The sequence below is a fragment of the Oncorhynchus clarkii genome, chromosome 5, assembly GCF_045791955.1.
Source record: "Oncorhynchus clarkii lewisi isolate Uvic-CL-2024 chromosome 5, UVic_Ocla_1.0, whole genome shotgun sequence".
Taxonomy (NCBI): domain Eukaryota; kingdom Metazoa; phylum Chordata; class Actinopteri; order Salmoniformes; family Salmonidae; genus Oncorhynchus; species Oncorhynchus clarkii.
The window spans coordinates 28,841,719-28,869,397 of record NC_092151.1 but is presented as its reverse complement, the minus strand read 5'-3'; the positions used below and the strand labels follow the sequence as shown (position 1 = coordinate 28,869,397).

General features: G+C 45.5%; 1 protein-coding gene across 3 annotated transcripts in view; it reads right to left on the bottom strand.

The window, feature by feature from the left end:
* LOC139408626 (mediator of RNA polymerase II transcription subunit 13-like) overlaps positions 1–27,679 on the bottom strand; it is a 118,603-nt gene that overhangs the window by 5,215 nt on the left and 85,709 nt on the right. The window contains exons 5-22 of one of the 3 annotated variants that reach the window (XM_071152733.1): positions 19,381–19,526; positions 16,797–17,030; positions 14,602–14,766; positions 14,041–14,197; positions 13,798–13,902; positions 12,779–13,441; positions 12,433–12,643; positions 8,117–8,192; positions 7,905–8,032; positions 7,635–7,707; positions 6,805–7,025; positions 5,709–5,911; positions 4,674–5,602; positions 2,793–2,972; positions 2,273–2,508; positions 1,872–2,094; positions 375–693; positions 22–271 (exon numbers count right to left, since the gene is read on the bottom strand). In XM_071152733.1, the coding sequence (XP_071008834.1) occupies positions 22–271; positions 375–693; positions 1,872–2,094; positions 2,273–2,508; positions 2,793–2,972; positions 4,674–5,602; positions 5,709–5,911; positions 6,805–7,025; positions 7,635–7,707; positions 7,905–8,032; positions 8,117–8,192; positions 12,433–12,643; positions 12,779–13,441; positions 13,798–13,902; positions 14,041–14,197; positions 14,602–14,766; positions 16,797–17,030; positions 19,381–19,526 (4,519 nt within the window). Of the gene's footprint in view, positions 1–21; positions 272–374; positions 694–1,871; positions 2,095–2,272; positions 2,509–2,792; positions 2,973–4,673; positions 5,603–5,708; positions 5,912–6,804; positions 7,026–7,634; positions 7,708–7,904; positions 8,033–8,116; positions 8,193–12,432; positions 12,644–12,778; positions 13,442–13,797; positions 13,903–14,040; positions 14,198–14,601; positions 14,767–16,796; positions 17,031–19,380; positions 19,527–27,679 lie in introns of those variants that run through there. The other 2 variants (XM_071152732.1, XM_071152731.1) reach the window with 2 other exon arrangements.

Here is a 27,679-nt window from a genome sequence, read left to right as displayed (position 1 = left end):
CAGTACAGTATATGATCCTACCTGTAACACAAGTGCTGGTCTCATGCTCTCCGGCAATGTCTGTAGCATCTCTGTGTAGCAACGCAGCAGCCCTAGTAACCACACACTGCCTGCCTCCACCTCCTCACCCTCCTCCTCCTCTCCTCCATCCCTCGCTCGGCCCAAGCACAGGAAGGGGTCCACCACGTAGATCACGATGGCAGGGGGGTGGGCGTGGCTATCGGCCGAGTCCGCCAGCGTGGGGATGCCGATTCGCTCCCGCTCCGCCACACTGGGACAGGGGGCGGAGACATATATCATGATAACATAGAAAACTGAATAATAATATCGTAATACAATAGTAATAGAGCAGCATAGATGCCCTGGGTACTCACATCTCAGGGGTCTCTGGCTGGCTAGGTGGTGGTGGTGGGGCATTGGGGGTATTCTTGACCTCAGTGGACCCTCCTTGGGTGCTCTCTGCTGGACCTGGCTGGCCCGAGGCTGCTGCTGCTGTGGGGGTTGAGGTGCTTTCTGAGCTGAGGGCCACTGGGGGGGCTGTTGCCTCTCCCTCAGCAGGGGCCCCAGGACCATAGGGGGGCTGACTGGAGGAGGGGGCAGGCTGGGCTGAGGAGGGCGTAGGGGCTGGAGGAGGCTGAGGCTTGGGGGGTAACAAGAGACTGCTGTCCAAAGACAGGGCAGACAACTGTGGACCTGGATGAAGGAAAACATAGAGGAGGATTTAGAGTTGAAATGAATGGAGTAGTTAGTGTTTAGGGGTGGGGGTGTTGCAGCACTCTCAGCACCCCTACTTCCTGCGGCAATGGTTAGTGTATATACATACAGTACCAGTCAAAGGTTTGGACACACCTACTCATTCCAGGGTTTTTCTTTATTTGAACTATTTTCTACATTGTAGAATAATAGTGAAGACATCAAATCTATGAAATAACACATGGAATCATGTAGCAAGCAAAAAAGTGTTAAACAAAGATTCTTCAAAGTAGCCACCCTTTGCCTTGATGACAACTTTGCACACTCTTGGCATTCTCTCAACCAGCTTCATGAGGTAGTCACCTGGAATGCATTTCAATTAACAGGTGTGCCTTGTTAAAAATAAATGCTTCACAGAGTTCAAGTAACAGGCACATCTCAAAATCAACTGTTCAGAGGAGACTGCAAGAATCAGGCCTTCGTAGTTGAATTGTTGCAAAGAAACCACTACTAAAGGACACCAATAATAAGAAGAGACTTGCTTAGGCCAAGAAACACAAGCAATGGACATTAGACTGGTGGAAATCTGTCCTTTGGTCTGATGAGTCCAAATGTGAGATTTTTGGTTGTAACCGCTGTCTCTTTGTGAGACAGAGTAGGCGAACGGATGATCTCTGTATGTGTGGTTCCCACTGTGAAGCATGGAGGAGGAGGTGTGATGGTGTTGGGGTGCTTTGCTGGTGACATTGTCAGTGATTTATTTAGAATTCAAGGCACACTTAAACAGCATGGCTACCACTGCATTCTGCAGCGATAAGCTATCCCATCTGGTTTGTGCTTACTGAGACTATCATTTTTTTTCAACAGGACAATGACCCAACACACCTCCAGGCTGTGTAAGGGCTATTTGACCAAGAAGGAGAGAGATGGAGTAATGCATCAGATGACCTGGCCTCCACAATCACCCGACCTCACCCCAATTGAGATGGTTTGGGATGAGTTGGACCGCAGAGTGAAGGAAAAGCAGCCAACAAGTGATCAGCATATGTGGGAACTGTTGGAAAAGCATTCCAGGTGAAGCCGGTTTAAGAGAATGCCAAAAGTACTCATATGTCCCAACTGGTACAATGTCCCTTCATCACTTCAGACAATTTCAATCATAAAGTTCAGTGTTTCACCTAGCTGCTTCCTGCAGGTACGCGCATAGAGTTTGAGTTTTCTGAGGTTGTCGCTGTGTTGCTGTCCAGCCCAGGGCCCTGTGAACCACTGGTCTATCTTCTCCTCCTCATGCCTCTCCTTCTGTTTGTCCTTATCGGTCTCAGTTTCTGTCTCTGCCCCCACACGCACCAGCCCATCTCTGGAGACCTTTGCCAGGGGTCTGTGTTTCCCCAACCGACACGTCTGAAAATGACAAAAAGTAGGGGTCAAGGGCTATAGAGCACATACACAGTATCCCACCCAGTGTCTTCAAACATTCACAGGAGGTGGAGACATCTAATTGGTAATTGTATATTCTGAAGGAAACAACAACTAAGGAATAGAGGAGAGGTTTGGGATATAGTAGTGTAATAGGACTTACCTCATAGACAGCGCTGAGCTCCTGGAAGAAGGCCTGTGCCCCAGCCAGCAGGGTTTCAGAGTTGGGGCAGAGCACCAGGAAGGCCACGTCCCTCTGTCCCCCATATGGTTCCAACAGCAGCTTCTCCCAGAAGGGCAGCGCCAGGGGTGACAGCGCCAGGAAGTTACGGTCATAATTATCGTAGTAGCCCAGCAACAGGGTAGGGATGGGAAGGGGCTCGGGCGACTCCTCTGACCCTGGTGAGAAGAAAGATGAGAAGATTTATGGAAGGCTGGACTGGACTGAAAGAGGTCAGGTGATTGTCATGTTCGATTACATTTCGCCAGTTACCCTTTGTACAACAATATTTAGGCGGCCTACTCCTAAATTGAGATCAGTGTAAGAACCTGAAATGTTGACATCAAATATAATTTACACAAAAGTGAAGTCACAAACAGTTAATGGGAAATCTATCTAAAATACAGTACATTTCAAATATCTACTGTAGATACGTCAATAAAGAGTGTCCCTGGTGGCTTACCGTAGGATCCCCGGCCGGCCATCTTGTGGAACTGTTGCCATGTGAGTGGACCCTGGACATGCTGGATGTTCTCCCAGGTCCGGCCCGTTCGTTTCTTCTGGATGGCGTCCTGGAGGAAGGGCTGCAGGGACAGCAGCATACGCACCACGTCCTGGGACGACAGAATACTGATGTCCAACACTAGGGAGCGACAAGGACACACACACACACACGAGAACACACACACGAGAACAAACACACACACACAGAAATACATACATGACATAAATAAACATTAGACATCATACACATTGAATGTCACATTGGGGCGGCAGGGTAGCCTAGTGGTTAGAGCGTTGGACAAGTAACCGGAAGGTTGCAAGTTCAAAGCCCCGAGCTGACTAGGTACAAATCTGTCATTCTGCCCCTGAACAGGCAGGACTGTTCCTAGGCCAGCATTGAAAATAAGAATTTGTTCTTAACTGCCTTGCCTAGTTAAATAAAAAATGTATAAATGAACATTACACAAAAGTCCGTATCTAACATGGATTTAAACTTTGGTTTGATCTTTTTTAATTTTCCATTCTAAGAAACAATATGCTACACTACATGACCAAAAGTATGTGGACTCTTGCTCATCTAACATCTCGTTCAAAAATCCTGGCCATTAATATGAAGTTGCTACGCCCTTTGCTGCCTTAACAGCCTCAACTTTTCTGGGAAGGCTTTCCACTAGAAACAACGCTGCGGGGACTGCCACAGGAGCATTAGTGAGGTCGGGAACTGATGTTGGGTGATTAGGCCTGGCTCACAGTCGGCGATCCAATTCATCCCAAATGGGGTTGAGGTCAGGGCTCTGTGCAGACCAGTCAAATTCTTCCCCACCGATATTGACAAAACACGGGGGCATTGTCATACTGAAACAGGAAAGGGCCTTCCACAAACTGTTGCCACAAAGTTAGAAGCACATAATCGTCTAGAATGTTATTGTATGTTGTAGCATTAAGATTTCCCTTCACTGGAACTAAGGGGCCTAGCCGGAACCACAAAAAAACATTATTCCTCCTCCACCAAACTTTACAGTTGGCACTATGCATTCGGGCAAGTAGCATTCTCCTGGCATCTGCCAAACCTAGATTCGTCCTTCAGACTGACAGATAGTAAAGCATGATTCATCAGTCTAGAGAACGCGTTTCCACTGCTCCTGAGTCCAATGGCAGCAAGCTTTACACCACTCCAGCCGATGCTTGGCATTGCACATTGTAATCTTAGGCTTGTGTGCAGCTGCTCGGCCATGGAAACCCAATTCATGAAGCTCCCGATGAATAGTTCAGTTCTGCTGACGCTGCTTCCAGAGGCAGTTTGGAACTCGGTAATGAGTGTTGCAACCGAGGACAGACAATTTTTACGTAATACGCCCGTTCTGTGAGCTTGTGTGGCCTACCACTTCACGGCTGAGCCGTTGTTGCTCCTAGACGTTTCCACTTAACAATAACAGCACTTACAGTTGACCGGGGCAGCTCTACTGGTCAGAAATTTCACAAACTGAATTGTTGGAAAGGTGGCATCCTATGACGTGGCCACATTGAAAGCCACGTTGCAAGTCACTAAGCTCTTCATTAAGGCCATTCTACTGCCAATATTTGTCTATGGAGATTGCATGGATGTGTGGTCTATTTTATACACCTGTCAGCAATGGGTGTGGCTGAAATAGCCAAATCCACTAATTAAAAAGGTGTCAGTAAACTTTTGTATAGATAGTGTATTTATAACTGTAATCAGTTCACCGCAGATAGACAGCAACTATCAGTTCTATCACCACTGTCATCCCTACTGTCATCCTCCAATTACTATCACCCCTTGGCATCCTTCTATCATCCCAGCCGGATCCCTCCTCCTTACCGTTGGTGTGAGGCCAGGAGTGTAGAGCGCTGCTCCTCACAACAGCCGGATCTACTTTCCCCCCGGCGGGGTTATCCACATACTGCTGCCCCTGAACCAGCGCGTTGTAACACTCCACACACGCATCACTGCCATCCGCCCACTGCTTGTCAGCCATCCAGCTCTGGAGCAGTGCCCCCTGGCGGCCGTGGCAGGAGCAGGCAGGAGGGAGGTGTAGGGAGGCCAGGGAGGAGATGGGCTGGGAGCACTGCTCCTGGAGGAGCTCCATGACAGAGGAAGGGGCGGGGGAGGAGTCCTGGGGGCGCTTGGCCCGGGGGTCTCCCATGGGTGGGTCTCTGCGGCACAGCGCCAGCCTCCTCTCGGCTGCCCGGCCCACCTCCGAGCCCCTCCCGAAGATGTCCAGCTCGTCCTCCAGGAAGAGGCCCGTGCCGTGGGCCAGCCGGCGGTTGACGATGGCGCTGAAGCCGCACATGCAGCGGTACTGGTCCTCAAGCGTGGAGTCTGGGATGTACACGCCCACGTCGGCGCCCTTCACGTTCATGTTGCAGGCGCAGATGCAGCAGCTGTCGAAGTTGCGATCTTTGAAGACGTTGAGGACTGAGTCAGAGAGGAGCAGGGCGGCGTACAGGCTGTGGGCCTCGGGCAGGGCGGGGCAGGACGCTTGGGGCTCAGTCAGGGAGCTCATAGGCAGGCTGGTGGAGGGCGTGGAGGCAGGGGAGCTCAGCTCTGTCCCGGTGCCCTCCTGCTTCACAGAGCCCTGCCCGCTGGCCGTGCCAACGCCCTTTGGGGTGCGCGGGGTACGAGGGGTGGGGACGGAGAAGCGGGGGGTGGCAGGGGAGGGAGAGGGGAGGATGCCACCGGTGGTGCCTATGGATAGGGCACTGGCACTCATCTGGGCATACTCCTGGTCCCCAACACTGGGGACGTTGCTGGAGGACACACACACACACAGTAAACTCAATGTGGTAACGTTTAAGGTACATTTTATGAACATCCATCCAGCTGTAATAGAACCAACCCTGGTACAGTACTTACACATATCCATCTCTGATGAAGGAGGGCGGCAGGGAGGAGTAGTGCTCCATCTTGGGCAGCAGGGCCCAGGAGGGCCGGTAGTAACACTGGTCAGGCACCTTGATGGGGGGCAGACACTGACTGGGGAGGGTCCGCAGCGGAGCAAACATGGAGCAGCCCATCTGTGGCTGGACAGACGGGACACGGTACACAAATGAGAAGTCCTGCAGAGGGGGATGGGGAAGGAGAGCTCATTGTAAATGTGTTCCCACAGTATCACAATGTGTCACAGAGAGACAATTAAGCACTTAACAACGACACAAGTTGAAACAGGCTGTATGGTGAGGAGCAGTTCAGGTATTTGGTTCCACATACCAGTGAGTCCTCTAGCAGGCCAGCAGGCATAAACATGCTACAGCAACATCAGTCAAGATCAAATGAGACGCTAAAGTTTACATTAACACTGATAGGCTGCACAGTGCCCTGTAGCTACTTTATTTGAAGCATTTTCACTATTATAACATTCATCATACGACCACCAGTGTTGGGGAGTAGTGAACTACATCTAGTTCAACTAGTAATGTAACTGTAGCTGTAGCTTGGTGGTAGTTGAATTACAGTTGGCATTTAACACTGTAGCTTACTACTGGAACTACACATGACTTTTTCTTCAAAAAGAAAATAAAAAATGGGGGAAGTAGGCAATCATTTCCTTTCTTTTTTGGTGTCAGACCTGACTAATTCTCACTTGAAACATACGTAGATTTAGAGTTTAATAGGCTAAATTACACATTCTGTTAACATATGACCCCAAAGTGATCTGTCTTGCAATTTGTAGTCAATGACATTACAGAGTTACATACTTTTCACATAAACATACTTTTCACAAAGTGGTTTGGATGTAGTGAACTACTTTTTCAGAGTAACTTTAGGGTAGCTTTAGTGTAGTTTAACTTCTTCCAGTGTGAAGTAATTGGTAGCTTGGTAAATTATATTTTCAGAGTAGTTTCCCAAACACTGACGACCACTAACCATATTAACCAATTTGAAAATATCAATGATGTCACATACTACAGACTTAATCATTTCCATTCCCATTGCTTCTGTGGTGCCTCACCTTAATGTCCTCATGTTTAGGACTGGCCATGCCTTCCTCCACCTCCATCCGGTACTCCTGGAGCTGGGTGGAGGACAGGGGGCCCAGGGGGTGGTCAGAGCCCCCCGAGGGGGCTGGTGGCTCTTGGCTGGGGGTGTCACGGTATGTCATGATGGGGGAGAAGGCCGGGTGCTGCTCCAGGGAAGGGGGTGTGGGGAACATCCGCTGGAGGTCTGCTACTGCTGAATGGAGAGAGGGATGGGGGGAGGGGATGAGGGGAGGAGAGAGAGAGAGAGAGAGAGAGGGAGGGATGGGGGAGTAGATTTGGGGAGGAGAGAGAGAGAGGGAGGGAGGGAAGGATGGGGGGAGGAGAGAGAGAGAGAGAGGGACGGGGGAGGAGAGAGAGAGAGGGAGGGATGGGGGAGTAGATTTGGGGAGGAGAGAGCGAGAGAGGGAGGGAGGGACGGGGGGAGGAGAGAGAGAGAGAGAGAGGGGGAGGGACGGGGAGGAGATGAGGGGAGGAGAGAGAGAGGGAGGGACGGGGGAGGAGATGAGGGGAGGAGAGAGAGAGAGAGAGAGAGAGAGAGAGAGACGGGGGGAGGAGATGAGGGGAGAAGAGAGAGAGAGAGGGGGAGGGGGAGGGATGGGGGGAGGAGAGAGAGAGAGAGAGAGGGACGGCGATGGACAACGAGAGATAAAACAGACAGAAACAGGCAGAGAAGATGTGAGAGAAGGAGAAGAAGAAAGATTATTATTCCCAGGTCTCAGAATCATGCTAAACTAAGCTAAGATAACATGCATAAGATAACAAACAAACTGCTGAACATGTGTACATGTAAAGATAGACTCACTTGAAGGATAGGGCACAGCCACCCTCCCATCCCTTCGGTCTTCACCTCCTGATACCAGGACCCTGGCTGTGTGCTGTTTGGGGCAAGCAGTCTACAAATTATTATACAACACATATCTAAGTCTCTTTGGATAAAAGTGTCTGCTAAATGGCGTGCACAGTAAAGTATACAATTATTTATTATTATGATGAGTGTATAGCGCTTTGTTGAACGAGGGAATGAAAATGAAACAGATTTTAGACATCCAGTAATTGTTCAAATGTTTCTCACCCCAAGTTCCTCCTCATCCTCGTCGAAAATGTTCTCCAGGTCTGAGATGAGGACCACCAGATCAGTCTCCCTGGTTAGAGGAGGGTTTTGGGCTTTGGCTGCCTCATCGTCCTGCGGTGAGTCATCATCTAGAAACACACAAACAAGACAATCAAACACAGCGCAAAGAACACACCTCATAATACATGCGTTGTCAACATTCAAATCCTTACCAGCTTTGGGGGCAGAGCTAAAGATGGACATGGCATCTTTCCCATCAGGCAGTGCACCGTTGCTGATATCCTCTCCCTGGAAGACAGTTATATTCATGGACAACCAAATTAATTGATAAACTTTATCAAAACAAATAGGCCTATGGGCTAGGCTACATGAGGTGTGCGGCTATGATTTGAAAAAGTCGTAACGAAAGGCATGGCATCCATTATCATGCACATGTCTCGGAACAGGGGCAGGGGAAAAAATACATGTCATATATCCAGTTACAGAGGCTTGCGAACGTATTCACAACCCTTGGCATTTTTTCTATTTCTGTTACGGTGCGTGAATGAGGACCCAAAAGCGAATTTCCGACAAAGACAGGAGCAGAAACAGAGAGAGATATAGAGGACTAATCAGAGGGAAAAAGGGAACAGGTGGGAAAAGGGGTGACGAGGTAGTTAGGAGGAGACAAGGCACAGCTGGGGGAAAGAGGGGGAGAAAAGGTAACCTAACAACGACCAGCAGAGGGAGACAGGGTGAAGGGAAAGGACAGAAACAAGACACAACATGACAGTACCCATTGACACAGGAGACATGGAAGACCGGGTGGACGCGACGAAGATATCGCGGAAGAAGAAGTCGAACTGCGACAGGATTAATGATCCGAGAAATACGGAACGGACCAATGAACCGCGGGGTCAACTTGCGAGAAGTGGTCTTAAGGGGAAGGTTCTGAGTGGAGAGCCAAACTCTCTGACCGCGACAATATCTAGGACTCTTAGTTCTATGCTTATTAGCAGCCCTCACAGTCTGCGCCCTATAACGGCAAAGTGCAGACCTGACCCTCTTCCAGGTGCGCTCGCAACGTTGGACAAAAGCCTGAGCGGAGGGGACGCTGGACTCGGCGAACTGAGATGAGAACAGCGGAGGCTGGTACCCGAGGCTACTCTGAAAAGGAGATAGCCCGGTCGCAGACGAAGGAAGCGAGTTGTGGGCGTATTCTGCCCAGGGGAGCTGTTCTGACCAAGACGCAGGGTTGCGAAAAGAAAGACTGCGTAAGATGCGACCAATAGTCTGATTGGCCCGTTCTGCTTGACCGTTAGACTGGGGGTGAAAGCCGGAAGAGAGACTGACGGAAGCCCCAATCAAACGGCAAAACTCCCTCCAAAATTGAGACGTGAATTGCGGACCTCTGTCCGAAACGACGTCTGACGGAAGGCCATGAATTCTGAAAACATTCTCGATGATGATTTGTGCCGTCTCTTTAGCAGAAGGAAGCTTAGCAAGGGGAATGAAATGAGCCGCCTTAGAGAACCTATCGACAACCGTAAGAATAACAGTCTTCCCCGCTGACGAAGGCAGGCAGTGCACCGTTGCTGATATCCTCTCCCTGGAAGACAGTTATATTCATGAAATTTTGTCAGCAGGTGATTGTCAACCAAATTAATTGATGAACTTTATCAAAACAAATAGGCCTATGGGCTAGGCTACATGAGGTGTGCGGCTATGATTTGAAAAAGTCGTAACGAAAGGCACGTGCTGTTTCTTGCCTTACTGCAGAAATGATATATTATATCATTGACAAGTGATAATATAGGTATCATTCACAAGTTCCCAATATCATTCACAAGTTCACAATTCCCATCAGACTATTCTTGATTTAATCTTGTCTTTACACATACTAAATAATATATGAGTGAAATTAGTTTGGAATTAGAATGGGCCATTATCATGCACATGTCTCGGAACAGGGGCAGGGGAAAAAATACATGTCATATATCCAGTTACAGAGGCTTGCGAACGTATTCACAACCCTTGGCATTTTTTCTATTTCGTTGCCTTACAACCTGGAATTAAAATACATTTTTAGGGGGTTTGTATAATTTGATTTACACAACATGCCTACCACTTTCCAGATGCAAAATATTATTTGGGGTGAAACCAACAAGAAATGAAAACTTGAGTGTGCATAACTATTCACTCCCCCAAATTCAATACTTTGTAGAGACACCTTTGGCAGCAATTAGAGCTGCAAGTCTCTTGGGGTATGTTTCTATAATCTTGGCACATCTAGCCACTGGGATTTTTGCCCATTCTACAAGGGAAAACTGCTCCAGCTCCTTTAAAAAAATTGTTTTTACCTTTATTTAACAAGGAAAGTCAGTTAAGATCAAATTTGTATTTATTTATCCTTCAAGTTGTATGGGTTTCTCTGAGGTCTGGGCTTTGACTAGGCCACTCCAAGACATTTAAATGTTTCCCCTTAAACCAGTCGAGTGTTGCTTTAGCAGTATGCTTAGGGTCATTGTCCTGCTGGAAGGTGTACCTCCTTCCCACTCTCAAATCTCTGGAAGACTGAAACAGGTTTCCCTCAAGAATTTCCCTGTATTTAGCGCCATCCATCATTCCGTCCATTCTGACCATTTTCCCAGACCCTGACGGAAAAAAAATATCCCACAGCATGATGCTTCCACCACCATGCTTCACTGTGGGGATGATGTTCTCAGGGTGATGAGAGGTGTTGGGTTTGCGCCAGACATAGCGTTTTCCTTGATGGCCAAAAAGCTCAATTTTAGTCTCATTTGACCAGAGTACCTTCTTCCATATGTTTGGGGAGTCTCCCACATGCCTTTTGGTGAACACCAAACATGTTTGTTTATTTTTTCTTTAAATAAGCAATGGCGTTTTTTCTGGACACTCTTTCATAAAGCCCAGCTCTGTGGAGTGTACGGCTTAAAGTGGTCCCGTGGACAGATACTCTAATCTCCGCTGTGGAGCTTTGTAGCTCCTTCAGGGTTATCTTTGGTCTGTTTGTTGCCTCTCTGATTAATGCCCTCCTTGCCTGGTCCGTGAATTTTGGTGGGCGGCCCTCTCTTGGCAGGTTTGTTGTGGTGCCATATTCTTTCCATTTTTTTTATAATGGATTTAATGGTGCTCCGTGGGATGTTCAAAGTTTCTAATATTGTTTTAGGACCCAAGCCTGATCTGTACTTCTCCACAACTTTGTCCCTGACCTGTTTGGAGAGCTCCTTGGTCTTCATGGTGCCGCTTGCTTGGTGGTGCCCCTTGCTTAGTGGTGTTGCAGACTCTGGGGCCTTTCAGAACAAATGTATATATACTGTGATCATGTGACAGATCATGTGACACTTAGATTGCACACAGATGGACTTTATTTAACTAATTATGTGACTTTGAAGGTAATTGGTTGCACCAAATCTTATTTAGGAGCTTCATAGCAAAAGGGGTGAATACATATACATGCACCACTTTTCCGTTTATAATTTATTTCTATTTTTTAAAACAACTTAATTTTTTCATTTCACCAATTTGGACTATTTTGTGTATGTCCACTAAATTAAATCCAAATAAAAATCCATTTAAATTACAGGTTGTAATGCAACAAAATAGGAAAAACGCCAAGGGGGATGAATACTTTTGCAAGGCACTGTAAATAGAGTAAATGAAGGACGCTTTCCCCATGGTTCAGTTTCATGCAAGCCAGATAGGCTATACTCCTGTTGTGAAGCAAAGAAATGTGCTTAATATTAGGAAAGTTGCTAAAAAAGTATAGTATGCCTAGCCTATAGAAAGCTGATGGGATCCTTTTTTTAATAGAGGCCATCAAAACTCTGTTTTGTCACGCAATTACATAGCCTATAGAAATGTTGAGCAACATGAGCTCATGGGCTCTCATGAAGTGTTTGATTTGATTTTCGATGACATTTGCATTGATGTTAGCGTGATTAGAGGGACAATAGAGGGCTGAGAACCAGGCAGTTAGCAAGTTTGGCCGGCTACTAAAGACCTTCAGCAGCATCAGAGCTGGGAGAAGCCTACAGTAACTAAACAGTCACTTGGAATTGAACTGCAGCAGTAATAATCAAATCAAATGTATTTATATAGCCCTTCGTACATCAGCTGTTCTCTCAAAGTGCTGTACAGAAACCCAGCCTAAAACCCCAAACAGCAATCAATGCAGGTGTAGAAGCACGGTGGCTAGGAAAAACTACCTAGAAAGGTCAAAACCTAGGAAGAAACCTAGAGAGGAACCAGGCTATGAGGGGTGGCTAGTCCTCTTCTGGCTGTGCCGGGTGGAGATTATAGCAGAACATGGCCAAGACGTTCAAATGTTCATAAATGACCAGCATGGTAGAAATAATAATAATCACAGTAGTTGTCGGGGGTGCAGCAAGTCAGCACCTCAGGAGTAAATGTCAGTTGGCTTTTCATAGCCGATCATTAAGAGTATCTCTACCACTCCTGCTAATAGAGTCACTGTAACAGCCCTATCCACCAACAATACTAATCATTGCAATTTGTTTTTACTTACCTTGGGGCCTCTCTTGCTAGGGTCTCGGCCTTTCAGTCTCTTGGAGGTGGGGAAGCTGTACTCGATGTCTCCCTCCTTGAAGTCATATGGGTCGTCCCCAAGGTCCCCCAGCCCTTCCACCCCAGGCTGCTGCAGTAGACCCAGGGTCTGGATGTGTTCCCTAACACGCTCCTCGGATATCTTGAAACACTTCTCTGTCTGTGCAAATAGTCTGGAGGGAAATTAGATAGGAAACTTAGAGTGATCCTCTGAGTGTGTGTGTGTTTGTGTGCCTGCCTGCGTGCTTGTGTGAATGCTGGCATGCGTGACTTTAGTTTCTACATTTATGAACTGGTCTCTCTCTCACCTTTTCAGTGCAACTCCCTCAGTGGCCTGTGTCTCTGTCTTTAATTCCACTCTGTCACTGGGCAGCTCTGGAGGCCTGAACTCAGCCTTAACAGCCCTAGGAGTCCTGAAGCCCCTCCACCAGCTCGCCCCAGCTTCCCTCTCTCTGGGCCCCAGAGGGGCTGCATAGAGAGCAGTCGCACTGGGCTCCATCACCCCCAGCCCTGATGCCCCATCTGGACAGGGGGCCATGCCCACAGGAGCATCCAGTACCTCAGGGTCCTGCCCCACCCGTGGATGGGGGCTGAGCGTGGGGGGTAATGGGGAGACAGGAGAGTGGAGCAGGGACTGGGGGGCTTTCCTACCAGCTGAGAGGGGCTTGGGGTACTTGCAGGTGGGCATGGGATCCAAGAGAGGGTCCAGGGCGACTAGGCCGAGCTGGGACACTCCAGTGGAGTCTTGTTCCAGGCAGGTCTCCTGGCCCACAGAGAGCCGGTGGTGGAAGGGGGTCATGGCGGCGACCCTCTTGGGCTGTTTGTCGGGTTTCTCGGACTTGTCCGTGGCCTTGTGCTTAGGCAGGGAGGGAGGAGGAAGTGCTGGGCCCAGGGAGGGGGTGGGGTTGGCACCAGACAGAGGGTTGGCAGAGGAGGTGTTGGTCTGCTGCTGCTGTTTCTGCTGCTTTAACCTTCAGGAAGAGAAACAGGATCTGATGGCAGCCAGAACTAGCGTGGCAGGTGAGGTTTCTGTTCTTAAACATACACTTTCAACTATGTGTAGCAACTTGTGAGGACTTGTCTACATCATATCAACACAGTATATTTAATACAAATACATACACTACATTTTCACAATGTTCACATTATTTCTACATAATCAATACGCAATATTCAATTTCAATAGGCTTCACATAAGTAGCACCAGTCTTTCGGTTAAAAGCAGTGAAAAGCCTTAAAATGAAGCTCAGATGTCTAGCTGGGTGGTGCCATGCTCCAGTACTAAACGGCTGGAGCACTACCCCCAGATGCCAACCCCTGTGCCAACCTGGAGCAGCTGCAGGGCGCCCTCTCGCCCGAGTTGATAAAGTCCCAGGTGGTCACCCCGTTTGGCGCCTCCTTCTTTGGCGTCACGCTACTGGGCACACTGCATCTGGGGGCACAAAGAGAGGCGTGAGGGCGCCAATCGTGTCACTGCACATCAACACTAACAATCCCACCGCAAATGCCAAGAGATAAACAGTGTCTGTAGCTGTGCCCCGGTTAGCCAGCAGCCTCTCTAGACACTCACTTGTATTGCAGTTGGTTGAGATAACACTCCTTCCATGCCTGATGCACCACCTGATTGGTCAGTTTCTTCCCAGAATGCTTTGGGCTGTGGTTGGTGGCTCCAATGGCCCTCTCCTGGTCAAGGAGGATGCTGGACACTGTCACAAAGCCACTGTCTGCTGAAATAATCAACAGATTACATTATTCACTGGAGTTTGTTCCCTTTGGCTGTGGGTGGATGTCTTAAAGGTGCACGGCAGGAGACACTTTACTAGGACTCTTGAGATATTGAGAAATTGCAATCGGACACTCAAGAACAACTGCAGCTACAGTACAGCATCATTAGTTTGTTTGTATCAGCTGTTTTATTCCTTAATTTATTAGATATTCATCAAGTAGACTTCATTCAATGTTGATTATGGATTTTATTGCATTTAGAGTTGGGTTATGGATTGCAGTATTGAGTTGTTTTGATGTTGTGCAAGTAGAGCTGAATCAGAGTCATTTTGGGTATGTAATTATTCAGGGTCAAGTTCTGGAGTTTATGATGAAGAAATGGTGTGGTGGTAGAGGCATCCAGTACCTGAGCAGGGCTGTTCAGGTGAGGTGGGCGGTGTGAGGGGGATGCTACAATGGGAGGGGTCTCTGCTGAGCCCATGGGCTCCGGGGGCAGGTTGGGGCTGGTCCACAGGCAGGTCGCCATGGGCAACCAGCACAAAGGCTGCTGGGTAGACCATCCTCACACCACCTAGAAGAAGATGAAAGAGTAGTTTAAATCCCCTCACACTCACACAGATGCACTCATATCCACCCCACACACTCCTTCTGGGGCCAATACACACTGGATTGGTTAATCATTGTGTGGCCTACAGCGTCTGGCTGGTACTGGGCTTAGGGAGGTCCGATTTCAATCAGTTCTAATCAATGATGAGGGCTCAGGCATCCAGTCGATGGGCTTGGCAGCCAGTCAATGGGCTGATTACACCATGCTGTGTATCCGTCACTCCCTGGAGCTTCACTGAGCTCCTCTCTTCTCCTCCTATCCCTGGAGCTTCTCTCATCTTCTCCCAATCTCTCCTCTTCCCCTCCCCTCTTCCCTTCTCCTCTCCTCCTCTCTCCACTCCTCTCCTCCCCTCCCCTCCCCTCCCCTTCTCTCCTCTAGTCTTTCCTCCTTACCTCAATGCACTCTGAGAGACATAACACTTCTCCCTTGAGAGCACTGGATCCACCACTAATTAACCACCTCCAGTATCATTTAGCCTCAAACAGACAATGAATGTGCAATCAAAGCTGAGACTAAAATCGATGAAGAGCTGTTGTTCTCTGTAGTTCCCTCTTTAGGTGTGATAATGATAATACATTTCAGTAACACCATATCAAAACATTTTGCCAATAGCCTACTGTCACCCATAGCATATTGTTCATGCGTGTGCACTGAGTGTACAAAACATTAGGAACACCTCCCTAATATTGAGTTGCATCCCTCCCCCCTTTTGCAGCATCAATTCGTTGGGGCATGGACTCGACAAGGTGTCGAAAGCGTTCCACAGGGACGCTGGCCCATATTGACTCCAATGCTGTGTGTCAAGTTGGCTAGATGTCCTTTGGGTGGTGGACCATTCTTGATATACATGAGAAAAACCCAGCAGCGTTGCAGTTCTTGACACAAACCGGTGCGCCTGGCACCTACTACAATGCCCCGTTCAAAGGCACTTACATTTTCTGTTTTGCTCATTGACCCTCTGAACGACACATATACAATTCATGTCTCAATTGTCTCAAGGCTTAAAATCATTATTTAACCTGTCTCCTAACCTCATCTACACTGACTGAAATGGATCATAGCTGGATTCACTTGGTCAGAGCTGGGAGGATCATCAGCTGATGTGGCGCACCTGGGCATGCTTAGCCTGCTGGCTATAAAGGGAGGCCACATCAGCCAACAATCTCTTCCCTGACTGGCAGGCTGGTTTCCACCACCTTTAGTGTTCTTGTTGTTTTCACCATACAACACCCTCTCCACACATCCACACACTGCATACACTACTGATCCTACAGACGTCCACAGCTTGTGTTACATTTTTGTATTTGTTATTAATTAGTTGAATAAATGTATTCCTTTTTACATTTAAGTCATGCGTGGTCTCCCTTTGTTGTTACGAACTATGAGCCAGGTCGTAACAATGTATATACAGCAAAGTGTGTACATTCAATTACATTCAAAGGTAGCAAGCAGGGCCGGCTCCAGGCATACGCAACATAAGTGGTGGTTCCCGAGTGGGAACTCAGTTTAGGAGTTTAGGAACTCAGTTGGTTATAACTTACTGTTGAGAGTTAGAATAGTAGAATACACAAGGTGCAAGTTCGAAATTTGGTTGTGCATCAGCAGTTTATCTCTTGTTTTGTCAGACACTGACAGTCAGTCAATCAGATACAAAAAAATTGATTGGTAGGTTAGTCTAGCTAGTTATCTAAACATACAGTAATCATGGCGGAATACTGACCAGGGCACATGTCCAGGGGCCCTGACATCCAGGGGACCTGACCTCCAGGGGGCCCAGATTGATTTAGTCACTCTCACTCAGATATCACATAAAAAAGGCTAATATTTCTCTACACCCCATGGCAAAAAATGGGCAGATTTTCAGGAAATTAGTTTAAAAATAAAATACAAATGTGCCCGATTGGTGAGGGGCCCCACAACCAAATCTCGCTTATGGTCCCCAAAAGGCTACAGCCAGCCCTGGTAGCAAGTGTTTTGAACGTTACCATACATACCTACGATGACCTCGACGGCCACATGACTGTTGGGGTCAAACGGCAGGTCAGTGCCCTCCCTCTCCGCACCCATGCCCCCCATGCCGGCACCTCCTGTTCCCCCCTCTCTATGGCACTGCAGCACCATGGGGTAGAAGTAGCTCCACTCCTCCATCAGCTTCCTCACAGCTTGGTCACTCATCTTATAGGCCTGGCCCGTCAGAGAGCCCGACAGACCATACGGACTCAGGATCACTGCAGTGGCAATGGGTGGAGGGATGGACAGACAGAGATAGAGTCAGATAGATGGACATACAGATGGGAGCACAGACACATATATAGGTAGATGTAGAGACAGACACATAGATAGGTAGAAGTAGACAGACACATAGATAGGTAGATGTAGAGACAGACACATAGATAGGTAGAAGTAGACAGACAGACACATAGATAGGTAGAAGTAGAGACAGACACATAGATAGGTAGAAGTAGACAGCAGATAGGAGAGACAGACACATAGATAAGTAGCAGTAAAGACAGACACATAGATAGGTAGAAGTAGACAGACACATAGATAGGTAGCAGTAGAGACAGACACATAGATAGGTAGAAGTAGACAGACACATAGATAGGTAGAAGTAGACAGACACATAGATAGGTAGCAGTAGAGACAGACACAGATAGGTAGAAGTAGACAGACACATAGATAGGTAGCAGTAGAGACAGACACATACAGTGCCTTGCGAAAGTATTCGGCCCCCTTGAACTTTGCGACCTTTTGCCACATTTCAGGCTTCAAACATAAAGATATAAAACTGTTTTGTGAAGAATCAACAACAAGTGGGACACAATCATGAAGTGGAACGACATTTATTGGATATTTCAAACTTTTTTTCAAACTGAAAAATTGGGCGTGCAAAATTATTCAACCCCTTTACTTTCAGTGCAGCAAACTCTCTCCAGAAGTTCAGTGAGGATCTCTGAATGATCCAATGTTGATCTAAATGACTAATGATGATAAATACAATCTACCTGTGTGTAATCAAGTCTCCGTATAAATGCACCTGCACTGTGATAGTCTCAGAGGTCCGTTAAAAGCGCAGAGAGCATCATGAAGAACAAGGAACACACCAGGCAGGTCCGAGATACTGTTGTGAAGAAGTTTAAAGCCGGATTTGAATACAAAAAGATTTCCCAAGCTTTAAACATCCCAAGGAGCACTGTGCAAGCGATAATATTGAAATGGAAGGAGTATCAGACCACTGCAAATCTACCAAGACCTGGCCGTCCCTCTAAACTTTCAGCTCATACAAGGAGAAGACTGATCAGAGATGCAGCCAAGAGGCCCATGATCACTCTGGATGAACTGCAGAGATCTACAGCTGAGGTGGGAGACTCTGTCCATAGGACAACAATCAGTCGTATATTGCACAAATCTGGCCTTTATGAAAGAGTGGCAAGAAGAAAGCCATTTCTTAAAGATATCCATAAAAAGTGTTGTTTAAAGTTTGCCACAAGCCACCTGGGAGACACACCAAACATGTGGAAGAAGGTGCTCTGGTCAGATGAAACCAAAATTGAACTTTTTGGCAACAATGCAAAACGTTATGTTTGGCGTAAAAGCAACACAGCTCATCACCCTGAACACACCATCCCCACTGTCAAACATGGTGGTGGCAGCATCATGGTTTGGGCCTGCTTTTCTTCAGCAGGGACAGGGAAGATGGTTAAAATTGATGGGAAGATGGATGGAGCCAAATACAGGACCATTCTGGAAGAAAACCTGATGGAGTCTGCAAAAGACCTGAGACTGGGACGGAGATTTGTCTTCCAACAAGACAATGATCCAAAACATAAAGCAAAATATACAATGGAATGGTTCAAAAATAAACATATCCAGGTGTTAGAATGGCCAAGTCAAAGTCCAGACCTGAATCCAATCGAGAATCTGTGGAAAGAACTGAAAACTGCTGTTCACAAATGCTCTCCATCCAACCTCACTGAGCTCGAGCTGTTTTGCAAGGAGGAATGGGAAAAAAATTCAGTCTCTCGGTGTGCAAAACTGATAGAGACATACCCCAAGCGACTTACAGCTGTAATCGCAGCAAAAGGTGGCGCTACAAAGTATTAACTTAAGGGGGCTGAATAATTTTGCACGTCCAATTTTTCAGTTTTTGATTTGTTAAAAAAGTTTGAAATATTCAATAAATGTCGTTCCACTTCATGATTGTGTCCCACTTGTTGTTGATTCTTCACAAAAAATACAGTTTTATATCTTTATGTTTGAAGCCTGAAATGTGGCAAAAGGTTGCAAAGTTCAAGGGGGCCGAATACTTTCGCAAGGCACTGTAGATAGGTGGCAGTTGAGACAGACACAGATAAGTAGCAGTAGAGACAGACACATAGATAGGTAGATATAATAGAATAGACAGTCAGAGAGAGGAGCACAGAGGTGCAGGATATCAGAAAGGACCACTCATGTTCAGATTCAGAGATTTGATAATACACATAGTTATGACATTGATGCTCAGGTTAAAACAGAGGCGGGTAAAGACATCCAGTGTATTGGATCTTACGTCTCTCTCTTAGCCTGGCTGTTTCTCACCTTGTACGGGGGCTGAGGAGGTCTGAGCCAGGCGGATGTGGTCATCAGTGATGTGGTAGGCAGGCTGGTGTTGGGCAATCTCTACGCTGGTGCACACATTACTCTCCCCATGCAGGAAGAAGGTGAAGGAGCATGATAGGTGCTCACTATAGACAGAGAGAGAGACACACAGAGACAACGTCAGTCACATACAGTCCCTATGCAGTAAAGACTTTTCACTGCAGTGAGAGAGACAATATAGAGACAACATTTCTGGCACTTTGCACTAAGTTGCCGTTATACCATGTAGTTACTATGGTAACAGGGATGGCATTAGCTCCCCATGGTAACCACTGATTAGTAATCGTGAGCTGCACATTTGTACATACAGTACATGTAGATGAGAAAACAGACTTAATATGTCTTTGAAAATACAAAGCTTTTCATAAAATCATATAAGCTTAATGTTCATCGTCCAACATATACGGTAGGTCCTTATTGCAGGAATAAATCCTAATTTCCCTATGATTGATTAACGTGACATAATGTTTATGTATGGCTTCTACTCTTCAGTATACTTCTTGGTACAGTTTATTACGGTGGTCTTTGTTTTATCACACATGTAATAGCTAACCCATTATTGTGATCTATAACTGAGGGTGGGCAGGACATCATTAACCACCAGATGTTAATGATGTGCATTTTTAATCTATAAACCCCATCGCCTGTCTAGCCAGGCTTATAAGCCAGCAGACAATAAACTCAGCATGTAATCTCCATGTGATTACCGTGCTGCCTAGTGCCTATGCAATATATCTGTACCCTGAAGAAACTGGCCTATGTTAGAGCCGTAATGGATCATCAATTCAATGCAGTGGCCACTTCCAAAGCCACACACGGGCTATTTTGGAATAGAACTAATGATAATATCTCAGCATCTGTTATTCACTGTTGATGTGGCCTGAAGATGGCGCTGAGTGATTGCGAAGAGAGACCAGTTTCTTAGCTACATAAACATTCCTCAAGCTCACCAAGAAAAACATACCATCATAACAGCAGGCGGTTCCAGCACTGCCATCCAGACTCACACACTGAGGCACACACACACACACACACACACACACACACACACACACACACACACACACACACACACACTTCCTGATGTTCCGGCTGCTGCATCAGGCCATGAAACTCAAACTGGCTTCTGTTCTACAGTACTACATCTCCCATCTCAATAATTTATCTCTCTACAGCACATGTAATATATATATATATTTTTTAAATAAAAAAATCTATGTCGCTCCACTCCACCCCCTTACTTAACGCCACATGAAGAGCTATTTATAGCCGTGAGGGGCGCCTTCGGGGGATAGTCTGTAGTGAAGAGTCCAGTCCAGCCCACCAACACACACACACACACACACACACACACAGACACACACACACACACACACACACACACACACACACACACAAATGCACATATTCAGCCAAGTTGGACCTACTGTATGAAAAGCATGTGTTGTTGTCTGACGCTGCTTCCCTATGGTGACTTTGCATCACTGCCCAGTGTGAACTCATCCATATGAGTGGACAACAGGCCTTTGGGATACAGTCATGTACAAAATAATGCAATAAGATTAAAGTAGTTCCCTACCATAGGGAACAGAATCATGTAAGAACGACAGTAAGTATAATTGGACGGTTTCCTAAATTTCTAAATTGTCAGCTCCAGTTGTAATATTTCTCATTTCTATGTGGCCAAATTAAACAATTACTTAAGACAAAATGTTTCTCTATTTGTATTGTTCCCCTTAGTTTCACACACTGAAAATGCTTTGTTAACCAATCATAAATACAATCTATAACTTTTACATCTGTCTTCTGATACACTTTCTATCACTTCTGGAGAGTCTCCACTTGGACTGCCTCTATACACTTTTAATAAGCCATTGGTAAGGAGCTCCCACAATTTCCTCCTCACATGGGTCATCCTATTTACTCAACAGTCAAGCGCCCTATTTATACTCAAGCAGGAGACAATCTCCTGGGGTGCTAATTTTTTTACGAGAGCCACATACAAAAACACACATTAGTCCTTTCCATGACCCCCCCGTGACCCTTTCTCCAGACCGCAGTCAGAGCAGGAGGGGGAGGGAAATCTTAATGAAAAATGTTCCGACATAAAAAAATCACCGCCCAGCTCACTAGCTGGCTTCTCCCCTCCCTCCTTGTCTGTACTGAGCGGGTGGAACATCCAGCAGTCAGAACACTGGCTGAGTCTTTTCATATTTCAACATTGTGGCAGGGGGACCTGAGCTGAAAGTCTACTGTACAGAATGACTGGCTAACAGCACCTTGGTATAGAGCACATACAATGGTTATACTGTACCAAAAAATGATGTCCACAATATAGGGCATGATAACAGTAATGACAATGGGTAGGTAATCACAACAATCATAATATAATGTTTTGCTCCATTTCAGACAACAACACAGACTGAGTACGTTTACATGCACAGTAATATTTCAATATTAAACTGATTGTGGCAGTAGGCAGATTACGCAATAGTCATGTAAACACCTTAGTCTGTTTAGCTTAATCCAAGTACGGTCATAATCGAAGTAAGCATACACTGATTAAAACACATGGTTTTCTGAGCAGTCTTTCAAATTATTAGGACATGTAAACACCTTTACCTTTTACTGCATTGGGCTAAATCAGGGTCTACTTTGAAAAGAAAGTATACACCTCACACACATGGTTATTATGAGCTTAAAAAAAGAAGACACCTGTATCATGTTAAGTTTAAATGTATTACATTTTGAGTTTGCATTACAATATTCCCCTTCATATACACCACAGAAGACTGAAATATAACAAAACCGTTTGAAATAGAAACACCGGATTTTCGCGTAAAAATAATAATACATGTTTATAATTATGAAATTATGAAAAATATTCATAACATTCCACCCATGAGGCCGCTAGGTCATTTTACTGTTGGAAAGGCTACTAGGCGTTCCAGTGGTGTATTCGATCTGCACATGTGCTAGCACCAGCCGAGAGCCTCCCTCTTTAGCACCAGCCGAGAGCCTCCCTCTTTAGCATGAGGGAAGTGAGTTCAGAACAACTGAATGTACAGTGCCTTGCGAAAGTATTCGGCCCCCTTGAACTTTGCGACCTTTTGCCACATTTCAGGCTTCAAACATAAAGATATAAAACTGTATTTTTTTGTGAAGAATCAACAACAAGTGGGACACAATCATGAAGTGGAACGACATTTATTGGATATTTCAAACTTTTTTAACAAATCAAAAACTTAAAAATTGGGCGTGCAAAATTATTCAGCCCCCTTAAGTTAATACTTTGTAGCGCCACCTTTTGCTGTGATTACAGCTGTAAGTCACTTGGGGTATGTCTCTATCAGTTTTGCACATCGAGAGACTGACATTTTTTCCCATTCCTCCTTGCAAAACAGCTCGAGCTCAGTGAGGTTGGATGGAGAGCATTTGTGAACAGCAGTTTTCAGTTCTTTCCACAGATTCTCGATTGGATTCAAGTCTGGACTTTGACTTGGCCATTCTAACACCTGGATATGTTTATTTTTGAACCATTCCATTGTAGATTTTGCTTTATGTTTTGGATCATTGTCTTGTTGGAAGACAAATCTCCGTCCCAGTCTCAGGTCTTTTGCAGACTCCATCAGGTTTTCTTCCAGAATGGTCCTGTATTTGGCTCCATCCATCTTCCCATCAATTTTAACCATCTTCCCTGTCCCTGCTGAAGAAAAGCAGGCCCAAACCATGATGCTGCCACCACCATGTTTGACAGTGGGTATGGTGTGTTCAGGGTAATGAGCTGTGTTGCTTTTACGCCAAACATAACGTTTTGCATTGTTGCCAAAAAGTTCAATTTTGGTTTCATCTGACCAGAGCACCTTCTTCCGCATGTTTGGTGTGTCTCCCAGGTGGCTTGTGGCAAACTTTAAACAACACTTTTTATGGATATCTTTAAGAAATGGCTTTCTTCTTGCCACTCTTCCATAAAGGCCAGATTTGTGCAATATACGACTGATTGTTGTCCTATGGAGAGAGTCTCCCACATCAGCTGTAGATCTCTGCAGTTCATCCAGAGTGATCATGGGCCTCTTGGCTGCATCTCTGATCAGTCTTCTCCTTGTATGAGCTGAAAATTTAGAGGGACGGCCAGGTCTTGGTAGATTTGCAGTGGTCTGATACTCCTTCCATTTCAATATTATCGCTTGCACAGTGCTCCTTGGGATGTTTAAAGCTTGGGAAATCTTTTTGTATCCAAATCCGGCTTTAAACTTCTTCACAACAGTATCTCGGACCTGCCTGGTGTGTTCCTTGTTCTTCATGATGCTCTCTGCACTTTTAACGGACCTCTGAGACTATCACAGTGCAGGTGCATTTATACGGAGACTTGATTACACACAGGTGGATTGTATTTATCATCATTAGTCATTTAGGTCAACATTGGATCATTCAGAGATCCTCACTGAACTTCTGGAGAGAGTTTGCTGCACTGAAAGTAAAGGGGCTGAATAATTTTGCACGCCCAATTTTTCAGTTTTTGATTTGTTAAAAAAGTTTGAAATATCCAATAAATGTCATTCCACTTCATGATTGTGTCCCACTTGTTGTTGATTCTTCACAAAAAAATACAGTTTTATATCTTTATGTTTGAAGCCTGAAATGTGGCAAAAGGTCGCAAAGTTCAAGGGGGCCGAATACTTTCTCAAGGCACTGTATGAGTCTTAGAAGTAGCTTTCACATACAAACTTTATATCTCCCAACTCAGAAGGAAATATGCTTCTCAAAAAGAACATGGTCGATGTGCAAAAAGGTTTATTTTGATTGGTGACTTTCTGCATTTACCAGAGTGCCATCAGGTAGCCTGGTGTCAGATGTGTCCATGTAAACAGGACTATTATCATCGCTGCAACGCCCGTACGGACTCGGGAGAGGTGAAGGTCGAGAGCCATGCTTCCTCCAAAACACGACCCTGCCAAGCCACACTGCTTCTTGACACACTGCTCGCTTAACCCGGAAGTCAGTCGCACCAATGTGTCGGAGGAAATACCGTATACCTGGCGACCGAAGTCAGCGTGCATCCCATCACAAGGAGTCGCTAGAGCGCAATGGGACAAGGACATCCCGCCGGGCCAATTGTGCGCCGCCTCATGGGTCTCCCTGTCGCAGCCGGCTGGGATCGAACTGTAGTGACACCTCCAGCACTGTGATGCAGTGCCTTAGACCGCTGTGCCACTCGGGAGGCCCGCATGTACAGTGCCTTGCAAAAGTATTCATCCCCCTTGGCGTTTTTCCTATTTTGTTGCATTACAACCTGTAATTTAAATGGATTTTTATTTGGTTTCATGTAATGGACAACCACAAAATAGTCAAAATTGATGAAGTGAAATGTAAAAAATTACTTGTTTCAAAATGTTTTTTAAAGAATTTAAACAGAAAAGTGGTGTGTGCATATGTATTCACCCCCTTTGCTATGGAACACCTAAATAGGATCTGGTGCAACCAATTACCTTCAAAGTCACATAATTAGTTAAATAAAGTTCACCTGTGTGCAATCTAAGTGTCACATGATCTGTCACATGATCTCAGTATATATACACACATCTGTACTGAAAGGCACCAGAGTCTGCAACACCACTAAGCAAGGGACACCACCAAGCAAGCGGCAAAATGAAGACCAAGGAGCCCTCCAAACAGGTCATAGACAAAGTTGTGGAGAAGTACAGATCAGGGTTGGGTTATGAAAAGATCAGAAACTTTGAACATCCCACGAAGCACCATTAAATCCATTATTAAAAAATGGAAAGAATATGGCACCACAACAAACCTGCCAACAGAGGGCCGCCCACCAAAACCCACAGACCAGGCAAGGAGGGTATTAATCAGAGAGGCAACAAAGAGACCAAAGATAACCCTGAAGGAGCTGAAAAGCTCCACAGCGGAGATTGGAGTATCTGTCCATAGGACCATTTTAAGCCGTACACTCCACAGAGCTGGGCTTTATGGAAGACTGGCTAGAAAAAAGCCATAGCTTAAAGAAAAAAATAAGCAAACACATTTGGTGTTCGCCAAAAGGCATGTGGGAGACTCCCCAAACATATGGAAGAAGGTACTCTGGTCAGATGAGACTAAAATTGAGCTTTTTGGCCATCAAGGAAAACGCTATGTCTGGCGCAAACCAAACACCTCTCATCACCCCGAGAACACCATTCCCACAGTGAAGCATGGTGGTGGCAGCATCATGCTGTGGGGATGTTTTTCATCGGCAGACACTGGGAAACTGGTCACAATTGAAGGTATGATGGATGGCGCTAAATACAGGGAAATTCTTGAGGGAGACCTGTTTCAGTCTTCCAGAGATTTGAGACTGGGACAGAGGTTAACCTTCCAGCAGGACCATGGCCCTAAGCATACTGCTAAAGCAACACTCAAGTGGTTTAAGGGGAAACACTTAAATGTCTTGGTATGGCCTAGTCAAAGCCCAGACCTCAATCCAATTGAGAAAATGTGGTATGACTTAAAAATTGCTGTACACCAGTGGAACCCATCCAACTTGAAGGAGCAGGAGCAGCTTTGCCTTGAAGAATGGGGGAAAAAAATCCCAGTGGCTAGATGTGCCAAGCTTATAAAGACATACCCCAAGAGACTTGCGGCTGTAATTGCTGCAAAAGGTGGCTCTACAAAGTATTGACTTTGGGGGGGTGGGTGAATAGTTACGCACACTTAAGTTTTCCGTTTTTTTGTCTTATTTCTTGTTTGTTTCACAATAAAAAATATTTTGCATCTTGAAAGTGGTAGACATGTTGTGTAAATCAAATTATACAAACCCCCCCAAAAAATCTATTTTAATTCCAGGTTGTAAGGCAACAAAATAGGAAAAATGCCAAGGGGGTGAATACTTTTGCAAGCCACTGTAAATGTTTTAATCAAACTATTATATTAGAGTTTTTTTCAATTGTTAACATGCATTGGTCAAAACTGAAGTCACAATGTCAAAACTCTTCACACAGTAAGCAAAACAGAAGTGTATGTGGACCAAACTGTGAATCATTTTTCATTGCTTCCACACAAAATGCATTCAATGACCAGAATCTCCGAAATCCATGAACTCTTTTCTCATTCATACTCCACCACCTGCAAAACTATATATTTGCAGCACTTGTTTTCAAATGCTAACACACTGTTTCCAAAACTGTTAAAAACACATGCAAAACAGAATGATGGTAAATGTCACACATTTCTGCAGTTACCAGACTGAAACATATAGAAAATCTCAGCAGAATATTGAATCATTCCAAACACAGCTGATTGCAATTTCAGCTGAAAGCCTACCCAAGTGTCCTGTTTTTAGTCTCGTTACGAAGCGGACAAAAGAGGATGGCTGTCACGTCCTGACCATAGAGAGCCTTTATTTTCTATGGTGGAGTAGGTCAGGGCGTGACTGGGGGGTTAGTCTAGTTTATATTTTCTATCTGGGGTTCTAGGATGTTTTTTCTATGTTGGGGTTTTGGTATGATTCCAAATTAGAGGCAGCTGGATATCGTTGTCTCTAATTGGGGATCATACTTAAGTAGGATTTTTTCCACCTGTGGGTTATGGGATTTTGTTTATGTTTTGAGTTAGTGTTGTAGTCACGGTTCGTTGTTTGTTAGTTTATTGTTTATTATTTTGTCTTTGCTAAAATGTAACTTCTTTAATAAATTATGTGTAACTCAACATACGCTGCGCCTTGGTCCGTTTCTACGAACGACCGTGACAATGGCTTCAGAATGATTTACAGTTTTTTACAATGGCTAGGACTAGAGGTCGATTTGTATTATTTTTCAACGCTGATACCGATACAGATTATTTGAGGACCCAAAAAAGCTGATACCGATAAATCGGCCGATTTTTATTTACATATTTGTAATAATGACAATTACAACAATACTGAACTTTTATTTAACTTAATATAATACATTAATAAAATCCATTTAGTCTCAAATAAATAATGAAACATTTTCAATTTGGTTTAAATAATACAAAAACACAGCGTAGGGGGAAGAAAGTAAAAGTGCAATATGTGCCATGTAAAAAGAGCTAACGTTTAAGTTACTTGCTCAGAACATGAGAACATATGAAAGCTGGTGGTTCCTTTTAACTTCTTATGGCTGGGGGCAGTATTGAGTAGCTTGGCCCGAATAAGGTGCCCAGAGGTGCCCAGAGTAAACTGCCTGCTACTCGGTCCCAGTTGCTAATATATGCATATTATTAGTATATT